Source organism: Alexandromys fortis, unplaced genomic scaffold, assembly GCF_014885135.2.
Source record: "Alexandromys fortis isolate MF-2015 unplaced genomic scaffold, M_Fortis_MF-2015_v1.1 scaffold_83, whole genome shotgun sequence".
Classification (NCBI taxonomy): Eukaryota; Metazoa; Chordata; class Mammalia; order Rodentia; family Cricetidae; genus Alexandromys; species Alexandromys fortis.
In genome coordinates, this window is record NW_026068001.1 from 531,554 (window position 1) to 552,084 (window position 20,531).

At 42.6% G+C, this 20,531-nt stretch overlaps 1 protein-coding gene across 3 annotated transcripts in view; it reads right to left on the reverse strand.

The window, feature by feature from the left end:
* Window positions 1-20,531, reverse strand: part of Clcn5 (chloride voltage-gated channel 5) — a 162,809-nt gene that overhangs the window by 29,910 nt on the left and 112,368 nt on the right. For 2 of the 3 annotated variants that reach the window (XM_050160852.1, XM_050160851.1), the window contains 2 exons: window positions 4,220-4,371; window positions 816-915 (listed from right to left, as the gene is read on the reverse strand). In XM_050160852.1, the coding sequence (XP_050016809.1) occupies window positions 816-915; window positions 4,220-4,371 (252 nt within the window). Of the gene's footprint in view, window positions 1-815; window positions 916-4,219; window positions 4,372-6,555; window positions 6,707-20,531 lie in introns of those variants that run through there. The other variant, XM_050160853.1, reaches the window with a different exon arrangement.

A 20,531-nucleotide genomic window follows, 5' to 3' on the forward strand; every position in this document is an offset into this window, starting at 1 on the left:
GTCTAGATTTGGGTCCTTTTCTCCAAATATTTCATTATATAATATCATAACATTTCAAATATCTCTGGCTTCAAACTTTTTTTACATTTATTTAATGTGAGTGTACACATGCCCCACCGTGTGTGGGGGGGGGGTGCCATGGTGTACATGTGAAGATCAGAGTATAATTTGAGTGAGGGTTGGAAGATAACTTGTAAGAACTGGTTTTCTCCCCCCATCATGTGGCCTTTACCCACTGAGGATATTCAACCTATAGCGTTTGGAGTGGCTAGAGAAAGTCAGTGGAGCTGACAGAGAGTCCGCTAGCATAACGCCCCTCTGAAACCAGGAAAGAATGTGCTGAGTCCCTGAGCTTAGGAGCTACATCTTAGCATGCCTTTTTCTGCCACCAGGAGGGAGGAGATAAAAGTTCAAGAGGCAGGTTAAGAGCTGGGTATGGTAGTTCTCGCCTGTAATATCAGCACTGAGGAAAGTGAGGAAACAGATCACAGCTCCTTCCAGCCTGGATCATATACTGAGATCAAAACCAGCCTGGGCTAAATTAGGAGAGCCTGTTTCAAGAAGAACAAGGGCTGAGGCAGGGACTCAGCGGGGAAAACTTGACTCTTATTCCCAGAGCTGCCTTCCACCTTAAAATGATCGTGACATCTTAGGCACACAAACTCTGTTTAGACGTATTTCTTCTTAGATACAGGCATTAGTTAGAGCTCATTTACACATGGAATGTTGTACTTTCAAAAGATTCGCCAGCATTCATTTCCGATTGGAGAACATAGTGGGAGATTAATTTTAAAAACTTCTGTAGTTTACCATACCTGATAAAAGCCCAATAAGGAGCATCAACAACCAGCCAGAAAATGCATCACTCACACTGTGAATTAAGGCCCATGTGGACTCTTTGCTTTTATTGGTAATCTCGGAAAAAAAAAATAAGATAACATTAGTATACTCTACATATATCTTCCCTCCATCTAAAAAATCTTCAGCAGAAAAATACAAATTATCTGGGAATAGATAACAATTGAGAATTATTTAATCGAACCAATTTACCAAGAATACTGCAATTTATTAAATTCTACCAATTTATTGTAATGTCTAAGATATACCCCCACTTAGCCACTAATTTCTTAATACAATCAGCCTGTTTTGTACATTGCAGGGGTCTTTTTCTGCCCTGGATAACAGCTGTCTCAAGGAGAGTTGATTCACAGCAAATATCTTGATTGTTTTGCAAAGAATAGACATATAATAAACAATGGCTGATCTCAGTGACAACTTGAGGTTTACTATGTGCGGCTACAGTTCAGTCAGGAAATTCCCAAAGCTGGGTAGCACCAAGTTCCAAAAGTACAGGGATCACAGGCACTGATTGATACTGGTGATGTGTCTCCTTCAAGTCCAGAAACCAGCAACTGCATCTGAGGGCGTCACAATAAGCCTGAAGTTTGGCTGTTCAGGTCTTGCTCAACTTAAATCCACACTCTTCATATTTTTATTTTGTTTCCCTTTAGCTTTATTTTTTATATCGTGTGTGTGTGTGTGTGTGTGTGTGTGTGTGTGTGTGTGTGTTTAGGACAGAGGACAACTTGCTGAATTCTGTTCTCTCCTTCTGTTATGTGGGTTCCAAAGATCAGACTCAGACCATCAGACGTGACAACAAGTACTTTTTGTACCCTCAACCAACTTACTGGCCCATGTCCGTATCTTTAAAGTCATTATTCTGCCAGTGTTGTTACTGGGACTTCCCCTTCTTTGTACCACTATTTATTATACTCTAACTTGATTTATTCCACCTTCACGTACAGCCACACCACAAACAATAACAAATTATAAACTTCAAAAGGAACTTTAAAATGTATTTTGAGGGCCAATAAGATAGCCCAGTGGCCTGTACACGCGCGCACGCACACACACCCACACACACCGAGGGAGGAGGAGAGGGAGAGGGGGAGAGAGAGACTACACTAATTACAAGATTTAAAAAACAGAAAAGGAAGAAAGAAAATTGATCCTGGTGTGGTGGAGCACACCTTTAATCCCAGCACTTGGGAGGTGGACCCAGGTGGATCTCTGTGAGTTCACGGCCAGCCTAGTCTACAAAGTAAGTTCCAAGACAGCCAGGGCTGTTACACAGAGAAACCCTGTCTTGAAACATGCCCCCTCACACACACACAAAAGAAATAAAAGGAAGGAAGAAAACTGAATGAAATAAGTTGGGAGGCTTAGGCTAAACCTATGTGCAAGTAAATTCAAGGCCAAACTGGGTAACAGTGAAACCCTGTTTCCAAATCAAAAGCGAAGGGGGCTTAAGTCATACCTTGCTGACAGAAGACTGCCTAGCGCTGCAAAGCCCTGCATTCCATCACCAGTACTGCCTCCCTGAAAAACTGGAATTTTTCAAAACCTGTACCTGGGACAACCTGACTCTGGGGTTCATGTAGTTGTCAGACTACGTGGCAGAATCTGAGAAAGGCTTAAAAATGGAAAAAAAAATAGGGCTGGGGTGTAGCTTAGTGAGTGGGAGACATACATGTTAAACCCTAGGTTTGAGGAAATCATCAAACACACACACACACACACACACACACACACACACACACACACACCCTGAAAATAGTCTCTGCCTGACTCTAATCTCTGCCTCTTACAGAGATTTGTCCCTGACAGGAAGAAGTCATGGACTCAGCAGAAAATGGTATTAATATATTTTAAATATGGAGTAAAGCAGAACTTTAGGGGGGAAAACTATGAGTGTGCCCCAAAGAAGTGACTTGCCAGAGGGTCACCTGCTGAGAGTACACGGGCAGGAACTGGGCATCAACATTTTCACTGTTGTTGAGTTAAGTTCTCCACTGCTGTCCCCACATAAACTAGAAATAGTTTATTACCTAAATTTGACTAGTACAGGACAGTTTCAAAGCAAAGGTTCTGGGCACGGCAGGAAACACCTGTAATTCCAGCATTTAGGATTATGGGAGTAAGAGCTCTGTAAGATCGTGACGAGCCTGGACTGTACAGCAAGTCCCTGCCTCATTTCAAGAAAAAACAAAAATAGCAAAGGACCCTTGGTATGTGTGGTGGCACATGCCTGTAATCTCAGCACTCAGGAGGCTGAGGCAGGAGAATTAAGAGTTCTAGGCAGTTTAGATTGCCTGCCCAGTGAGTTCCAGCCTAGTCTGAATAAAGTCTCAATAAAATAACAAACAAACAATAACAAGAATAAAAGAATCAAAGGACCTTGGCAGAGCTCTGAGAAAATAGCTCAGTACTTTGGAAAGAGAGGCGAGGAAATTCTTTTGTCAAGCTTACACAATCTACACCATAGCCCTAAATACCTAAAACATTAAATTAATGTCTTGGATATGAATTTGATCAGTCTTATGGTTTTATTGGTGCTGGATGCATAATGTTACTTTGGTTTTATGGTTTTACAAGAGCTATAATCTTATAAAGCTGAACCCATATTCTTCAGTACACTGTAAGGCTGGGGTAATTTGGTTTTTATTCCTTTGAAAAAAATCCCATTTACTTTCCTTGGTTTTAGAGACCCTGCTTTAAGAGACAAACCATAAAGGGAGCTGAGATGGGAGGAGAAGGTCTGAAACATTTGTTTTCACCTACGCAGAGGCATGCGTACCCATTTCACGAATTTCTCTTTTAACAACATTCTATAGAAAAAGAAATCATTAGACACAAGATTTAAAACCAAGAATGAAAATTATATATAAAAGGTCTTTAAAAACAGAAATATAGCAGGTGGTGGTAGTGCACGCCTTTAATCCCAGCACTCGGGAGACAGAGGCAGGCGGATCTCTGGGAGTTTGAGGCCAGTCTGGTCTATAAGAGCTAGTTCCAGGACAGTCAGAGTTGTTACACAGAGAAACCGTGTCTCTGTGTAAACAAACAAAAAAAAAACAGAAATATATTACAAAATGAAGCCAGGCATGGTGGCTCTCATCTGTTAATTCAGTATGAGGGAGGCAAAGGGTATTCAGGAGTTTGTCAGTGTAGACTACATAGCAAGTTCCAGGCCAGCCTAAGCTACAAAAGACTTATCTCAAAAAATAAAAACGAAAAATGAAAGAAACCCTGTGTTGTCAATAGAAGAGATTCACACCAGCTCTGGGGCTGAAAAAAAGGAGAGCAAAGAACAAATTTAGCTCTTTACCTTTCTTCCCCCATGTTTCCTAAGATTACTCACGTGCCAGCACTGCCTTACCTCTCGGTGCCTATCTCGGTCTCGAGACTTCTCTCTCACCCAATCAATTGTGTTGAAATCATCATAGGTCCCTACACCAGGGATTGGCTCCTCCAAGAAGTCCATGATCCTATTTGAAGAGCCTATTCCACCACCATTGTATGACTTGTTTCCTGTATTAAATAGCAAACAGACATTAGTACATCAGAGAGTCAAAATTTTTAAAGCCCCCATCAACTATCCGATGACTAGAGTTTAGGAGTGGAAATGAGGGAACACAATCACCTACTAGGACTATCCATCACGTTCATAGTTTCTGTGGTCTAGGCTCAAATAAGAAGCAGCTAAAGGCATCGTGAGTGGACAGGGACCAGGACGGTGATAGTATAAGGAGAGAAATGACAGAAGCTGCTGTGTAATGGAACAAAGGACAGAAAGGAGCTTGGATCAGTTTAGGTATTTCAGTTCATGGGAGGGAGATGAAGGGCTCCGAGGTCTTTGCAAATGTACCCCATCAGAGCCACCTCTTACTCTGTAAGGCAGTAACTCAATCCGATGAGGTAGCCTTTGCCTGGGTGAAGATTTGAACAGAAGAATGCTGGCCTCTTCAAGAGTTAAGGTGACTGGAACGTGCAAACTTTCCTTCAGTTGATGCTTTGATCTCCAACAGAATGGGCTGGTAGAAACTCTTTCACAGGATGTTGGAAAGTCAAATATTTACAAGGAGAGATTTGGATAACAATGCTTAGCTTAGCAATGAACCATCCCTTAATCTTTCAACTAAGCAACATCTGAGTGCACGCACTAATTTTGGTTCTTAGTTGGCTTGGCTTTTAGTTTTTCCATTACAGCTATTTGTGTGCGCATATGCTTTCTCTTCCTTTTCTAGACTAGCCAATCTTCAACAGTTACACTATACTGAATTCATAACAGCCTTCTCCACCATGTCTTTTTTTCCGTTTGAGTCAAGTCTCACTAGGTTCCCCAGGCAGGCCTAGAACTCGTGCTCATCTCAGCACCCCCCCCATCCCAAGAATGTGTCACCATTTCCTGCTCTTTGGACTGTCTTAGCACATGCGATAGTCAGTAAACATCAGATGAACCAAAATGCATTCAACAAATGGCAAGGCTGAGGGAATATTTAAACTAAGCAGTTGTACTGACACATGGTAAGTATTGCTTATAGACTTGTTCAAAATATTTTGGCAACATCATCTGATGGAACAATATTTTGCTAGTAAACTAGACATGTAAAAACAGCACTGAGAAAGCTATGTAAATGCACGCGGGGAGAAAGCAGAGCAATTCCATCATTTAACTCACACAGCCAAATCTCACATTTGCAGCACCAATCTTGGCAGGGACAAGACTTCATCCAAACTATTTGGTAATGAACCCCTTCAGTAAATGCCCAAGTTGGCTTCAGCTGACTCTTTCTCCAACGTCCCCTTGCCCAACTCAGCTAGCCGATTTTAGCATTCTCGTGGCGTAAGTTTGAATGAACGAGATAAACTGAAACTGGTTTACCGATTTGTACAAGTCCACTGAGTGCCTAATTCAGCACGCTTCTTACAAGCAAGTCACAGATTAGAAAGGAAAAGCTCAGCCGAGTCCTAATCATCTGCAGGTGGGTGGCTCACTGAAGCGGTGTGGAGGAGGTGAACAAGTTAATCTTAAAACCTCCAACCAAAGTCCTTTTCCTATCTTCACTTGTACCTGGCTAGAAAATGGATGTCTGCTGAATCACTACCCAGCATTTCCTATCCGTCAGTGTTCCACTGATAAAAGATGAAAGCTGCTACGTTTGAGAGCTTGGCGGGGGAAAGCCAGCTCGGAAACAGGGGCAGAAAGAAAAGAAAGTCTGTGGGAAGAAGGGAGCTGAACCAAGCTGTTTCCACTCTCAAGTTAAATGCTGACACGAACGCTGGGCACCAAACAACCAGAAACTGGCTCCTCAGAGCGGGTTAATGCTTCCATTGAATTTGCTCTAGTTTCAGAGTTCTCCTTTCAGGAAGGAAAAAAAAGAGGCAGGATTTTGTGAAAGATTCTGAGAAGCATCAGATAGCAGTCTAATGTTACATTATATATCAAATGAGCTCCTCCACCACCCCCAGCTTTAAGGCAAAATGAAGATCTGCAACAGCGTCCTGGCAGGAAAGAGAGAATCCTATTACATCACTAGGTAACATGAGCACCACCGCATCCTCCTTTGTCGTCTGTCTCCTGCTAGACACGCAATGATCGGGCCCCTAGCAGGGCAGGCAGTGATTAGAATCCTACTACAGGCTGCTTGCAATTCTCCAGATCCCCTGCTCCCGGAGCACGCTTCAGTCCGGGGCTGGGCTCAGGCTGCTTACCTTGGATCACAGTTTTCTTTCTTTCTGCCTCAAGGAAAAAACTCCCTTGGCAGCCCACATTTGCTCATTTAGGCTGAGGCGCTTGTACAGGAGGCCCGCGCTGGGACGCTTTACAAGGGCACTTGCTGCTTTCTCTGCTTTTTCACAGCAACAAACGCCACCTAAAGAGCCACCAGTGCTCCTGGTTGGTCAGAGTGTGATGTCACAGCTGAGATCACATGACCAGACCCTTGGACCGGCCTTGGAGAAAGGAAGATTTTCTAACCTAGTGCAGAAGCCTTAAAGATGCAGCCTCGTCTAAACAAATGCCATCAAACTGATAGGTGGGAGCCTCAGAAGATTCAAGTCCAGACGAGTTTCACACTTCATAACTCATTTAGCAGAGAGAGCCAGACATCAAAGTAGACATGTCCAGAAACTTTATAATTACTAGGATCCGAATTTAAAAGGGGACAAAGGCAAATACAGAAGAGCCTTTTTTTAATGTGCCACTAACGTGGGCTTGGTGGCATATGCTTGTAATTCTAGCACTTAGGAGGCTAGCGACTTTGCAATCAGCCTTGGGTGACATAGCAAGCCCCTGCCTCAAAAAGTCAAAATAAATAAAATAAAAATGAATTAAAACTCACAGTAATAACATGCATAAAACCCCACAAACACATGCTGAGAGACTCCAGACATAAAAGAGCACCTAACAAACATGACTCTGTTCCTGAACACAATCACAGGCAAGCCTGAATTTTAGGATACAAATGATCGCATTACAAGTAGAAGGAAGAAAATGACAAAAATAAAGGCAGGATCTACAAGAGAGAGAGAGAGAGAGAGAGAGAGAGAGAGAGAGAGAGAGAGAGAGGGAGTCTGTGAAGAACATGTAACATGGTAAGGCTTCTGAAACGCTGGCCGTTTTCCTTGATCTGGTGACATGTTCATCTTTCAGTTATTCTTTAAAGTGCACACATACGTATTGTGCATCATCTTTATATGCATGGTATAATTAAAGAAAAACACGAGGACAGGTGCAGTGGCACACACCTGAAGTCCCAATTACTTCGCGAGGCTGACTTAGAAGGATCACTTGAACTTATGATTCTGGGTAGGCTAGGACAACGTAGCAAGATCCTGTTTCAAAAATAACATTGTTTTGGAATTATGGGGCGATAACTCAGTGGGTAAGAGGGCATGCTTCACAAGCATGAGGGCCCGATTTTAGATCCCCAGCATTGATGTAAAAAGCTGAATGTGGCTATGCATGATTTAGCACGGGGGGGGGGGGGGGACGACACAAGTGGATCCTAGAAGATACTGTCCAGCCAGCCTACCTGAAACAAACTTCACATTAAGTAAAACCCATTCTCAATGTGAACAAAGCAAAGAGCAACAGGAGGAGGGTACTTGATAGACTTCTTCTGACTTCTGTGTGCGAGTGTGTGTGTGTGTGTGTGTGTGTGTATGTGTGTGTGCGCGCACGCGCGCGTGCGTGGACGCACATGGGTAAACAGCCCCTCCATGAGTGTGCATACGTACTTACATAAATACACAGAGTTGTTTGGGGTTAGAAGTGTGGTTCTGAAGTAATACACGTTTGGCATGCCCAAGGCCCTGGTTAAATGCCTAGTACGACAATTTAAAAAAAATGCAATAAAACTATAAATTGCCCATCAAATTACAACAAAAGCCATTCTTTAAAATACAGGCTTCATGTGACCCAGGCCAGACCTCAAACTCCCTATGTAGCTAAGAATGTCTTGACTTCTAATCTTCCTGAAGATTCTACTTCCTGAGTACCGAAATTATAGCATGCTGGGATTGCAGACATATGCTCTACCTCCAATTTTGTTTTGCACTTAGGATTAAACCCAAGGCTTCATCCATGCCAGGTAAGCACTCTGATGACTGTCTGACACCCCAGCCCCAGTTCGTTCTTTGGTATCACTTAACCATTTGGAAACTCTAAAACAACCAAGAATATATGGAGGATGTAGATACATAGTAGTGGGTAGACCACTTGCCCAGAGGCCTTGGATTCAATCCTCAGTATTGAAAAGAATGCACGGATAGTAACAGGGAACTGCGATTCTGATACTCAGGAAGTTGGGCAGGAGGATTGCTTCAATATGAGGTGGGGGGGTTCGAAACAGGGTTTCTCTGTGTAACAGTCCTAGCTGTCTTAGAACTAGCACTGTAGACCAGGCTGGCCTTTGAAATCACTGAGATTCACCTGTCTCTGCCTTCTGAGTGCTGGGATTAATGGCGTGTGCTGCCGCCACCACCCAGCAAGATTGCTGCAAATTTGAGACAGCCTGAGCTACATGGCTAGTTCTTGTTGAAGGGAAGGGAGAAAGAGAGGATGGGAGGGAGGGAGGGAGGGAGGGAGGGAGGGAGGGAGGGAGGGAGGGAGGGAGGCGAGTAGAGAAGGAAGGGTAAGGGGTCTCAGTAGTGTTCTCAAAAAAGCAACATAGCCTGTAATATTCATAAATCCAACCTGGTTGAATAGCTACTGCAGCCCTGGCAATAAATTCACTACTACAGTTCCATTATTTTAAAGGCTTCCCCTTCTCTGGCCCTATTCTGAAGGCTATTTTTAAGCAGGTCTTAATTAATTGTGCAGTAAGGCCAGCCCAGTAAAGTAGAATAAAACTGTCATCTCCCAGGTCCCTAAGTGAATCAGCAGGACAGCCACTGTTTAACATTAACCCAGTTACAGTGTGCTCCGATAATCAGGCCCTTCATGTAGGGCTTGGAAATGTTATTAATCTCTTCGGCTCCTAAGGCCCAGTACATCCTGAAACGTTAATACAACAAAACTTTATGAAGTGTAAGGCACTGAATGAGGTTTATACTCTTTTAGTTCATCATAATTACATCCTGATGAACTAATATAGCATTAATGAACAGAATTCAAATGGAGTGGAAATGACGATTAAGTGGCAATGAGTTAAAACACTGCATAAAAGCAACAATCATTTGGAAGCCTGGTGTGATCCTCTTACCTAACTAAATGTTTACTTTATCAGACCAAAAGGAAATTATATGCCCAGCCTGAAAGGCCTCCTGTGAGTTAATCTTTATTAACCATAATTTACCTATAGTATCTGCAGACCACTGACAATCACCCACATTATCAAACAGGACTTGCGTTTTTAAAGACTTTCACATCTTAGCAGACAGAGCATAGCAGCTAAGTTAGCAAAGATAGCATATTTTGGGCACTTAGGTAGTTTATATTTTGATATAGTTTTCATAGTTGGACCCAAGTTACCAACTTTTAATTAACAGTTTTTCACGAAGCTCACAGGTTTTACAAAGGCACAGCCAGCACTTCTCCAGTGGGATTTTTTCTAGTCCAAGTAAAGGTTTCTTTTGAGTACTAGAGGCTTAGTAGGCATGGTGTGGCTCTCGGGCTAAACTGAGGTTTGGCTACGGTTTAGATTAAGAAATGAGTCAGCAGGTCCAGCACACATGCTTGAGGGTCTGAGAACTTCTTTTCTTGCCTCTACTCCCATCTCTGCCAGGTCTGTAATCTCTAACATATGTTCATTATTCAGACTGCTCAGTGGAGAGCAACTGACATAAAATAACATAGCAATAACATAAAATGCCTACCAATTCTTAGACATCATATGATAGAAGCACACAATAAAGTAAATATTTAGAGCCAAGCAGAGTTACCTCTGTGGAGCCCGGATCTAGCCAGGTCATTTGGTCGCTTCAAAGTTGTGACTCCTCCTGTGATGTTTTGAAAACTTTCAGCAGTGATGACCTTTCAGGGAGCATTTAGGGCAAGTGTGCACAAGTGACTCAAAACTACCCACCCTAACCTCTAGAATAGGAAATGGCCGCGGCTGTGACAATGGTGCTGCCACTCTGAGGCTCCCTCAAGGAGCTGGGTTAAGTAGCTTGCACTCCTTCACCAAGTATCTGGACCTGCTGCTCATGCCACGCTGCCTAGCGCTTTTAATTCACGACACAAGTCAACTCATAAAACTTAGTGGTCAAAAAGGGCAGCAGGGGCAACTAGCAACAGAATGCAAATGCCTTCTTAAAAAGTGTGTTGTGAGTTAATCTAGTGTTTGCATACACTGACAGGAAGCAGAGTAAAAGTAGAGTACACATTCTAAGTTAGTTAAGTCTAGATTTTTCCCTCAAAGGAGTGAAAAACCAGTAAAATTTATCTCAAGCTTTGATGGCATGGTGAACATCATATAGAAAGGAGTGATTTAAGTTAAAGTCTAGTTAAATGATAAAAGGAAATCCCTCAAAGACTGATTGCCATTGCCTCAGTCTGGAGAAAACATACAGTGAGCCCTTCAGGGAAAAGGGAGTCAAGTCTGAAAGAGCCTTCTCTTTCTGCAGTTATACTGAGGAGTGAATGCAGGGCAGTGGGTCTCAAGAAACACACTGCTTGAATAAGGAGGCAGACAAATTGAAATCACCATCATCATTTTTGGTCTAGAAGGACTTTCCCTAGGCTCCCCACCCCCTACACACACAACCATCTTATGTTTAAAACTAGAAAACCCCTTAAATGCAAGAATAGATATTCTAATTTGGGAATTGATGTTTACTCCGATCCCTAACCAACAAGCCATTAGAATTTACCAGGAGGCTGAATAGTAACTGATTAAGTGAACTAGTTAAACACTAACAAAAACACAAGAAGAAAGGAGAGAGAAAGAAACCTACCTCATTGTAGACCTTGAAGGATTGTTTTAGGAACATCACAAGCTGTGGAGGGTCACTTGTTCCAATACCAAATAAGTACTCAAAGAAAGGGACTAGGTTATTAGTATGTATCAAAGAACTTGGAAATGCTCCTTTTAAAAAGTTTTTGGGGTCCTGGGGATATGTTATATTTTTTAAAAGGTCTAACTCTATCCACAAATACAAATCCAGCATGATGCCTCGCACAAAATACTCACCTGTGGCCATTTAAAGGACTTGCATTCAACAGTGAAACTGAGGAACCTATTCCGAGCCACTTCTCATTTCCGTATCTACTTTCCCTTTTCCATCCTTCCCCTGTTCTTCCACACAGGATCTCCCAACAGCATATGTATGCTCTTTCACACTGCACTTCAGCTACGCACTTCAGAACGCATTACAGGCAAAACCCTCATACCCAGCCAACATGTGTGGAACCTTTGTATCTACAATGTGTTTTGTTTTCCCACTTCACCCAAATGCAGTGACCAAGGAGCATGTGTCTGCCAACTGGGCCTCACATCTAAACCCTGAAGAGAACACACAATCCTCTAAATACATAGTATTCTGAAATACTTATATGGACCCTGAAATATTTATTCAGGGCAATTTTTCTGTTGCTGTGCATCTATACGCCATCTGGGTTGTTAAATACTAAAAGACTACTATACCTCTAAATGGCTACTTTTCCCTTGGAAACTCCTGAGCTTCCCCACAGTCCAGCACACCCATGCAGAGTCTGAAACACAATCTGCCTGATTTTGATTTGACTTGACCCCTGTAATCACTTCACTTAGGAATCTTAGCTTTGGTTTAGTCACAGCGCAGTTTACAACGGACAAGTATTTAAGACACAGGGAAGACAAGGAAGAAGAAAAACTTGACCCTAACTCTGAAGAAATGCAGACAATACCAAGAGTGATGGGCACCGGATAATGAAACGGTGACACATTTCCTATATATACCATTAAAAGGGTCTTTGAGAAGAAAATGGGAACATAAAGCACAGAAAGGGATGGGGAAGCTTGGAGACAAGTGTGACTATCAATGCTGGCACCTACTCCCTCATTCTTTGTCTCTGCCAGACACAGCCGTGCTCCCCACAGCCATCAGCATGTGGCAGGGGCCGCATCTTCTGTATCTACTGCTCCTAATATCTGCTCCAATCCAGGAGTTCCTGACCCAACATGGTTTTACCAACAGTAGAGCCAGGGTGCTAATTGCCCAAGCTAGGACAACAACACAAGGATTTGCTATCTTCATGTTTCTGCTCACTGGAATGCCACACAACTGGGAAGGAAGGCGCGTGACTACTATCTTAGACATCACACATGAAGCTGTTTACCAGGGAGCCCTGCTTTTACTTATTTTGAGGCCATATCTTACTAAGCTGTCTAGGGTGACTCTGAACTCCTTTCGTTAGCACCATCAGCTCTTGAATGTTCAATAGCCCTGCATCAGCATCCTCGGGTACTTGAAATTGCAGGCCCGCTTTGCTAGGCCTATTACAAACAGCACCCTGTTCCTCTACTTGTTCTCTATGCCTTCATTACCAAAGTTACACATTCATGGGGCTGACATAAGGACAGGTAAAGTAATGAATAAGGAGAAATTGCCCTGAAATATATACTACAAACCATGTGCTTCTCCTCTGGGTAGTATGACTCTGCCTAATAACTGGTAACTAAGTCTATACTTGGTTGACCCTATCAATATTCAAAAAATAAAAAAAGGCAGGGATAAGAGATTGCTAACAAATTCTATGATGGGAAAAAAAAACCTCAAGAGAGAGAATCCCAGTCAGGAGACCCTTCCTAGAGCCACAGATAGAATGTGACATCATGTCTTAAACACCATAGCTGGGGATACCAGTCAGTGTCAGAGCACTTAAGCGAGTATATACAAGACCCTGGGTCCAATCCCAAGTACCACAAAAACAGACACAAAAAGCTGGTCACGGTGGCATTCTCCTGCCATTCTAGCATTTAAGAGAAAGCAGCAGAAGGATAAGGAGTTCAAGGCCAGCCTAGGCTATATAGCAAGTTTCATGCCAGCCTGGGCTACATGAGGCCCTACCTAAAAAACAAAACAAGACAAAAAGTCCACATATATAACTCATCTAAAAACCTTAAAGCCAGCTCTAATTGTGCATAGCAGTATATAGGTTACTGCGGTACTGTCTAGAACAGTACAAATCTGGAAGGATGAAAGTGTACAGTCCTATGGGACTCATGTGCTCTGAGACACAAATGTTCCCCAGATATGCTATACAAATAAAACTCATCTGAAAGTCCTAAGTAGGTCATGGGTCTCAGTGTCATACCTCTGGCCCTCAGTCCCAGCACTTGGAAGACTGATGCAGAAGGATTATCATGAATTTAAAGCTAGCCTAGGCTACACAAAATACCTTGCCTCAGAAAAATAAGAGTGCGTGTTTCTTTTTAGAATCCACGTCTGGCCTAGGGATGTGGGTGAGTTGCCTGGTGTGCTCAGAGCCCTGCATTTGGCCCCTATTGCCACAGGGAGAGTCAAGAAATAGAGAGTCTGGAATGATGGTGCATACCTGTAATCCCAGCACTTGGGAGACTGAGGCAGGAGGACTGCCACAAATTTAGGTTTAAGACCCTGTCTTAAAAATCAGAGAGACGGAGACAATCAGTCTATGGGAATGACTAGAGACGGAAATAACTGAACTGAGGAGGGCCATATTTAACCCCTGCTAGCAGCTAGATCTGGAGTAAGAAGAGGGAAACTTCCGCATGATACTGAAAAGTTTTTATTTTCATTGATTATATATCATATTAATTTATGTATTTTAAGTCCTGGGAATGAAAAACAGGGCCTTGAACACACTAGGCAAGTGCTCTATCTACAACTAGCTATTTCTCCAGAGCCCACATGAATGGTTTTAAAAAGAAAAATAGGAGTCAGGCAGTGGTGGCGCATACCTTTAATCCTGTCCAGGAGGTGGAAGCAGAGGGATCTCTGATTTCAAGGACAGCCTGGTCTACAGAATGAATTCCATGATAGCCAGGGCTACACAGAAAAACCCTGTCTCAAACAAACAAGCAAAAAAAAAAAAAAAAAGAAAGAAAACTGGAAACACAGAAGAATAGAGACAGGGCACAGAGAAGGAAAGCAGAGGAGTATTTACAGACAGACCAGGAGATAGCTTCTTGCAGTACAGCCTTCACAGGAAAGTGGCTTAGTCAATGACCAGCACTGAGAAGGTATAAACTGTAATTGTAGCTCCACGCGGCATTAGCCTTATAACCTTGTGCTGCTCAAATGTCCTTGGATGTGTGGTTTTCTGCTGGAGCGTGGTCAGCTTACCGGGGGCTATATTCTTAGAGAAAACTGTCCATCTTCTGGCAGCTGACAGTTGATAAGGTCCCCATAATTAAGGGTGAGATTTCAGGCCCAGCTCTCGGCTCCACGCTGGGATTTTGTCTGCCTAGGCCTTGTGTATGTTGTCGTAACCACTGTGAGTTCACATATGCAGCTTTCCTGCTCTGTCCAAGACACACTGTTGCACTGCGGTTAGCCACTGCTTCTGCCTCTTCCAATTTTAATTTTAGGTGCCTTAAAGCTTCACGTTCTATTATTTTAGCCACGTTTTAGTTTGATCATTCACACTATACTGAGAATTACTTGAGAGGACCTGATCTTTCAAAAATTCAAAATAGTATTTTGATTGCATAGTTATCTGAAGGTATTCCTCTAGCAAATTTGTAAATTAACACTACCAATCTCTGGAAAAGCTCACTGATGACGATTAGAACACCCTAGTCTGGGCAGCATTTGGAGCATATGGTTAAATGGCTACATGGTAACAGGGGATACATTTGGAGAACCTACTTGATCTCTGCCCCAGAAATATACGGTCCATGCCCCTTTACAAATTACAAACCCCTTTCCTTTACTGTTTGACAGAAACTGAACAAGGTAAGGAAGGTACTAGCAAAGCATCGCTGCAATAGATTGGCTGTGTGTAAATAAATGCGAGGCCGGAGGCTAATGGAGGGTAGAGGGTCTGCCCAGCATGCTAAAGGTTCAACTTCAATCCCTTGGACTGAAAAAAAATTAGCTAGGAGTTATTTCTTGTCCCTATATTTCAAGCACCCCAGAGATTAAGGCACGAGGGCTCCATGAGTTCCAAGGCAGACTAAGATATACATAGTGAATCTGTGGCTAACCTCAGCTATAGAGTGAGACCTCGTCTTAAAAAACCTACATTTAATAAAATAACAATAAATATGTAACTTTCCAATTCAGTTTTCCCAAGTAAACAGTTTAGAAATTCCTATTCTTACCCTCAGAATAAGAAAAGGCTGGGAACGACTAGATTCTTTTTCTAGACCCATCAGAGAATTGAGGCTGCAGAACAAACCGCCACCCCCAAGTCTGAAGGGACAGCTTAGCCAAAGACTCCCAGCTGAGATCTGCTTACCTGGAGTAAAGCGGGTTAGAGCCATAGGAACACCACCACCACCGACAGGTGGGAATGCTCAAAAGGCGATGCAAATGAACCGCCAGAGCTGTGCGGACAGCTCCGGAGTCCAACACCAAAAGCTCTACTTCCAGAACCTCACCAGACTCTCACACTGAAGATCCTAGAAAAATGTCCTGACGTCGACTAGGGGAGTGGATGAGGAATCCTTGTGAAATATACCCAGAGATTTCTTCACAACGAACAATGTGCTCCGAGGGAAAATACTTCAGCTAAGCCTTATTCCTGGTTGGGGGAAGGGCATTCCTCCCATTCCAGCCCCCATCTCGATTTCCAAATTCCCCTGAGGGGAACACGGGACCAGCAGGGCCAGGGCTTCAAGGAAGTAGATAGTGAAGGCCAAAGGGCGGAGAGAGGGCAGGAGAACAAGTCCGAGAGCTTGTGAAGGTCACAGCCACAAGACCCAGTCCCAGTAAAACACTAAGAATTAGCCTTGATTGCAATACGTTTGATCCCTCATACTTTAGCATCTACACCTACAGGGCTCTGGTACCCTAAGAGTAAATTATAGGTGAAAGAGTTGCAAGACACATCATTTCTAAGGCAGCTAGGTGAAGGCAAACTCAGAATCGAGAAGAAAACAAAAGTCACTATAGGAATTTGACCCAAGATGCCTAGTTACCCCAAATAGTAAATATGACTTAATGCCTAGCTACTTTGCCATAAATCCTAACACAATGAAATTATGGAATTATATATTAGGTGTGTGTATGTGTGAGCGTGTAAAACAATCAACAATTAAAATGGCATAAAACAATAAAAAGTAAAAAAAAAACTGCAAGGAAAATCTCAACAGTGCACTCTAGCAAGGAAGCAGGTAGGCTAATGGCAGGCCTTCAGCTCGCATTCTGTCCTTCCAAACCCAAACCCCCAGCTTCTTCCTCAGCTCCTGCAGCAGAACACCTGCTCAAGAGTCCCTTTAGCCCAGCCCCCATCTCCTGTGGATTCCTCAGATCTTCTGCTCCTAACCTCCCTCTCCACAAACCATTGCTTAATCCCAGCCCCCAGTACCAGCAGGCATTCCCAGCTAAACCTCAGGCTCCTCGGGCCAGGGAAGCTGTAGGCTGATGGCAGATCTTCACCTCTCCGTCTGTTCCTCCAGATCCAAGCTCCCAGCCTCACCCCAGCTCTGCTGTACCTGCAGCAGTCTCTTCCAATCAAATCTCTAGTGACTCCCACTGCTATCTCCCTCCCTCCTCCCACCCGTTTCTATGTCCTCATTGCCTCCCCCCTCAACTCCAGCAGACAGACAGACAGACAGACAGACACACCACAGACACACACACACACCACAGACACACACACCACAGACAGAGAGAGAGAGAGAGAGAGAGAGAGAGAGAGAGAGAGAGAGAGAGAGAGAGAGAACAGACTGGGCAGAGAAGCAGGTTGTCTAATTGTAGATCTTCACCTCTCCCTCTGCTCCAAATTAATCCCCAAGTCTCATCTCCCGCTCTGCAGCCTCCCTACCCATCTTTCACCCATCTCCAGTGACTCACACAGTTCTTTCCCTTCAAACTTCCATTCCTCAACTCATTCCTCTGTCCCAGTCTCCAACTCCAGCAGACAGTCCCTGGGAAAACCCACAGGCCACTCCAAACCGGGAAGCAAGTAGCAGGCTAACTGCAGCTTCCCCTCTCCCTCAGCCCCAGCTCTGGAGCAGACTTGCTGTGGAACAGCCTCACTCTCACCAGGGGACTAAGAAGACCCTGGTGGAAGACTCTGCCTTTCTCCACTTTGTGAAGATCCCCCACCTCTGTAGCCTATCCCCACTCATAAGGCTCAGGTCTCAATACCCAGAACCACACTTCACCCAGAACCCTGAGGATCCACAACTACCAGGGCACCAAAAGATTTTCCTGTAGACAATACACAGACACAACCCTCTAACAGAACCAGAAACCCAGAAATAAAATACCCAGCCAACAAAGACAAGACAAATATCAGCACCTAGAATTACAATCTTCAAAATCCCAGAAGCCTAGACTCCAGCATAAAACACAATCAATAACAGCCAAGACAGTATGTCTCCACTAGAGCCCAGCAACCATAACAAAGCTATGCTGGAATATAAGAAAAAGACCTAAAACAGACTTTATGAATATGGTAGAAGTCTTTAAAGAGGAAAGCAATAAAGCCCTTAAAGAAATGGACACAGTTAGAGGAAATGAATAAATCCCCTAAAGAAACCTATGAAAACACATAGAATGGAAGGAAACGAGTAAGACCACTCAAGACCTGAAAGTGCAAATAGAATCAACAAAGAAAACACAAACTAAGGGAATTCTGAAAATGAAAAATTTAACAACTAGGACAGGAACCACGGAGGCAATCTTCAAGAACAGAATACAAGGATAGATGAGACAATTTGAGGTATTGCAGACACAATAGAAGAAGTAGATACCTTGGTAAAAGAAAATGTTAAACCTAAAAACTCCTGGAACAAAGCATCCAAAAAATCTGGGACACTATGAAAAGACCAAGCCTAAGAATAATAGGCACAGAGGAAGAAGAAATACACTTCAAAACAACCAGAAAACATTTTCAACAAAATCACAGAAGAAAATTTCTCTAACCTAAAGAAGGAGATGCCTATCAAAGTATAAGAAGCACATAGAACACCAAATAGACTGGACCAGAAAAGTTCCCTTAGCCCTTAATGAATACACTAAACATACAGAACAAAGAAAGAATATTAAAAGTTGCAAGGGAAAAAGACAAAGCAACATAGAAAGACAGACCTACTAGAATTTCACCTGACTGATCAGTGGAGACTCTAACAGCCAGAAGGTCAGATGTGCTATGGACTCTAAGAGACACAGATGCCAGAGTATCCTACTAAAAGCAATCAGCAAATTTAATGCAGTTCCTGTCAAAATTCCAACACATTTTTTTTCAAAAATCTTGAAAGTACAATTCTCAACTTCATATGGAAACAAACACTCACAAAACCAGAATAGCTACGTGTCACCACTCCAGATTTCAACTTGAAATACAAAATTATATTAATAAAAACAGCATGGAATTGGTACAAAAACAGACATCTTGATCAATGGAATCAAATTGAAGACCCAGACATATCCTTGCACCTACAGAGACCTGATTTTTTTGATAAAGAAGCAGAAATATACCCTGGAAAAACAGATAGCATCTTCAACTAATGGTGCTTGTCAAACTAGATGGCTGCATGTAGAAGAATGCAAATAGACCACACTTATCACTCTGCACAAAACTCAAGTCCAAGTGGATCAAAGACAGCAACATAAATCCAGATACACTGAACTTGATAGAAGAGAAAGTGGGAAATAGCCTTGAACTCAATGGCACACAAGACAACTTCCTAAACAGAAACACTGATAGCACTGGAGCTAAGATCAACAATCAATAAGTGGACCTCATGAAACTGAAAAGCTTCTGTAAGGCAAAGTACACTGTCAATAGGATAAAACGGCAGCCTACAGAAAAGTCAACATATTTTTTTTTAACCAATTTCATATCCAATAGGGGACTAATATCCAAATATATGAAGAACTCAAGAAACTAGATATCAAAAAATCCAATTTAAAAATAGGGTACAGATTTAAATAGAGAATTTACAACACAAGAATCTCAAATGGCTGAGAAAGACTTAAAGAAATAGTCAACATCCATAGCCATCAGGGAAATGTAAATCAAAACAACTTTGAGATTCTATACCTGTCAGAATGGCTAAGATCAATAACACAAGTAATAGGTCATGATGGCCAGGATATTGCTGGTGAGAGTGAAAACACACACAGCCACTCTGGAAAGCAGTGTGGTGGTTTTTCAGGAAAATGAAATCTATTTATTTATCTAATTAATCAATCTAGCTCAAAATCTAGCTATACTACTCATGGACACATATCCAAAGGATGCTTCATCCCACCTCAGGGACACCTGCTCAACTGTGTTCATTGCTTGTCTATTTATAGTAGCCAGAGATTGAAACAACCTAGACAGCCCTCAACAGTAGAATGGATAAAGAAAACATGGAGCCAGGCGGTGGCGGCACATGCCTTTAATCCCAGCACTTGGATCTCTGTGAGTTCGAGGCCAGCCTGGTCTACAAGAGCTAGTTCCAAGACATGCTCCAAAGCTACAGAGAAACCCTGTCTCGAAAAACAAAAAACAAACAAACAAACAAGATTATCATGAAACTTGCAGGCAAATGGATGGAAGTAGAAAATCATTCTGGCTGAGGTGTCACAGAGCCAGAAAGACAAATATAGTATGTTTTCACTTAAATGTGGAGAATAGCTCTTAAATCAATGACACCCAATCTACAATCCATAAAATCAGAGATTAGGTATACAGTATGGGACTAAGGGAGACAGATATTATTAGGAAAGGAAAATAGAATAAATAATTATGGATTTATGGTGGGCTGGAATGGGAAAATCAAGTGGGAAGGGGGGACAGGAAGACTAGAGAAGGAATATGGGGAGAAATAGCTAAAATTAAAGTACATTTGAAGGGTAGTTTTGAAACCTAATACAGTAGACGTGTCCTAAATATATATATAAAGATAATCTAAATTAAACTGCCAAATAACTAGGAAGATTGAGTCCCAACTGGCCATTTCTCCTCACCAAATGAAGCTTCTAGGTTTGGTATTGGGTTACATCTAATAAAGTTGTTGGTCAAAGAGGGTCCCAGACAAATCTTCAAACAATCCAGGCTGCTGTCAAGACAATAGACTGTGCTCCAGGAAAATGACAGCAAGTTCCCATTGCTGAAGACA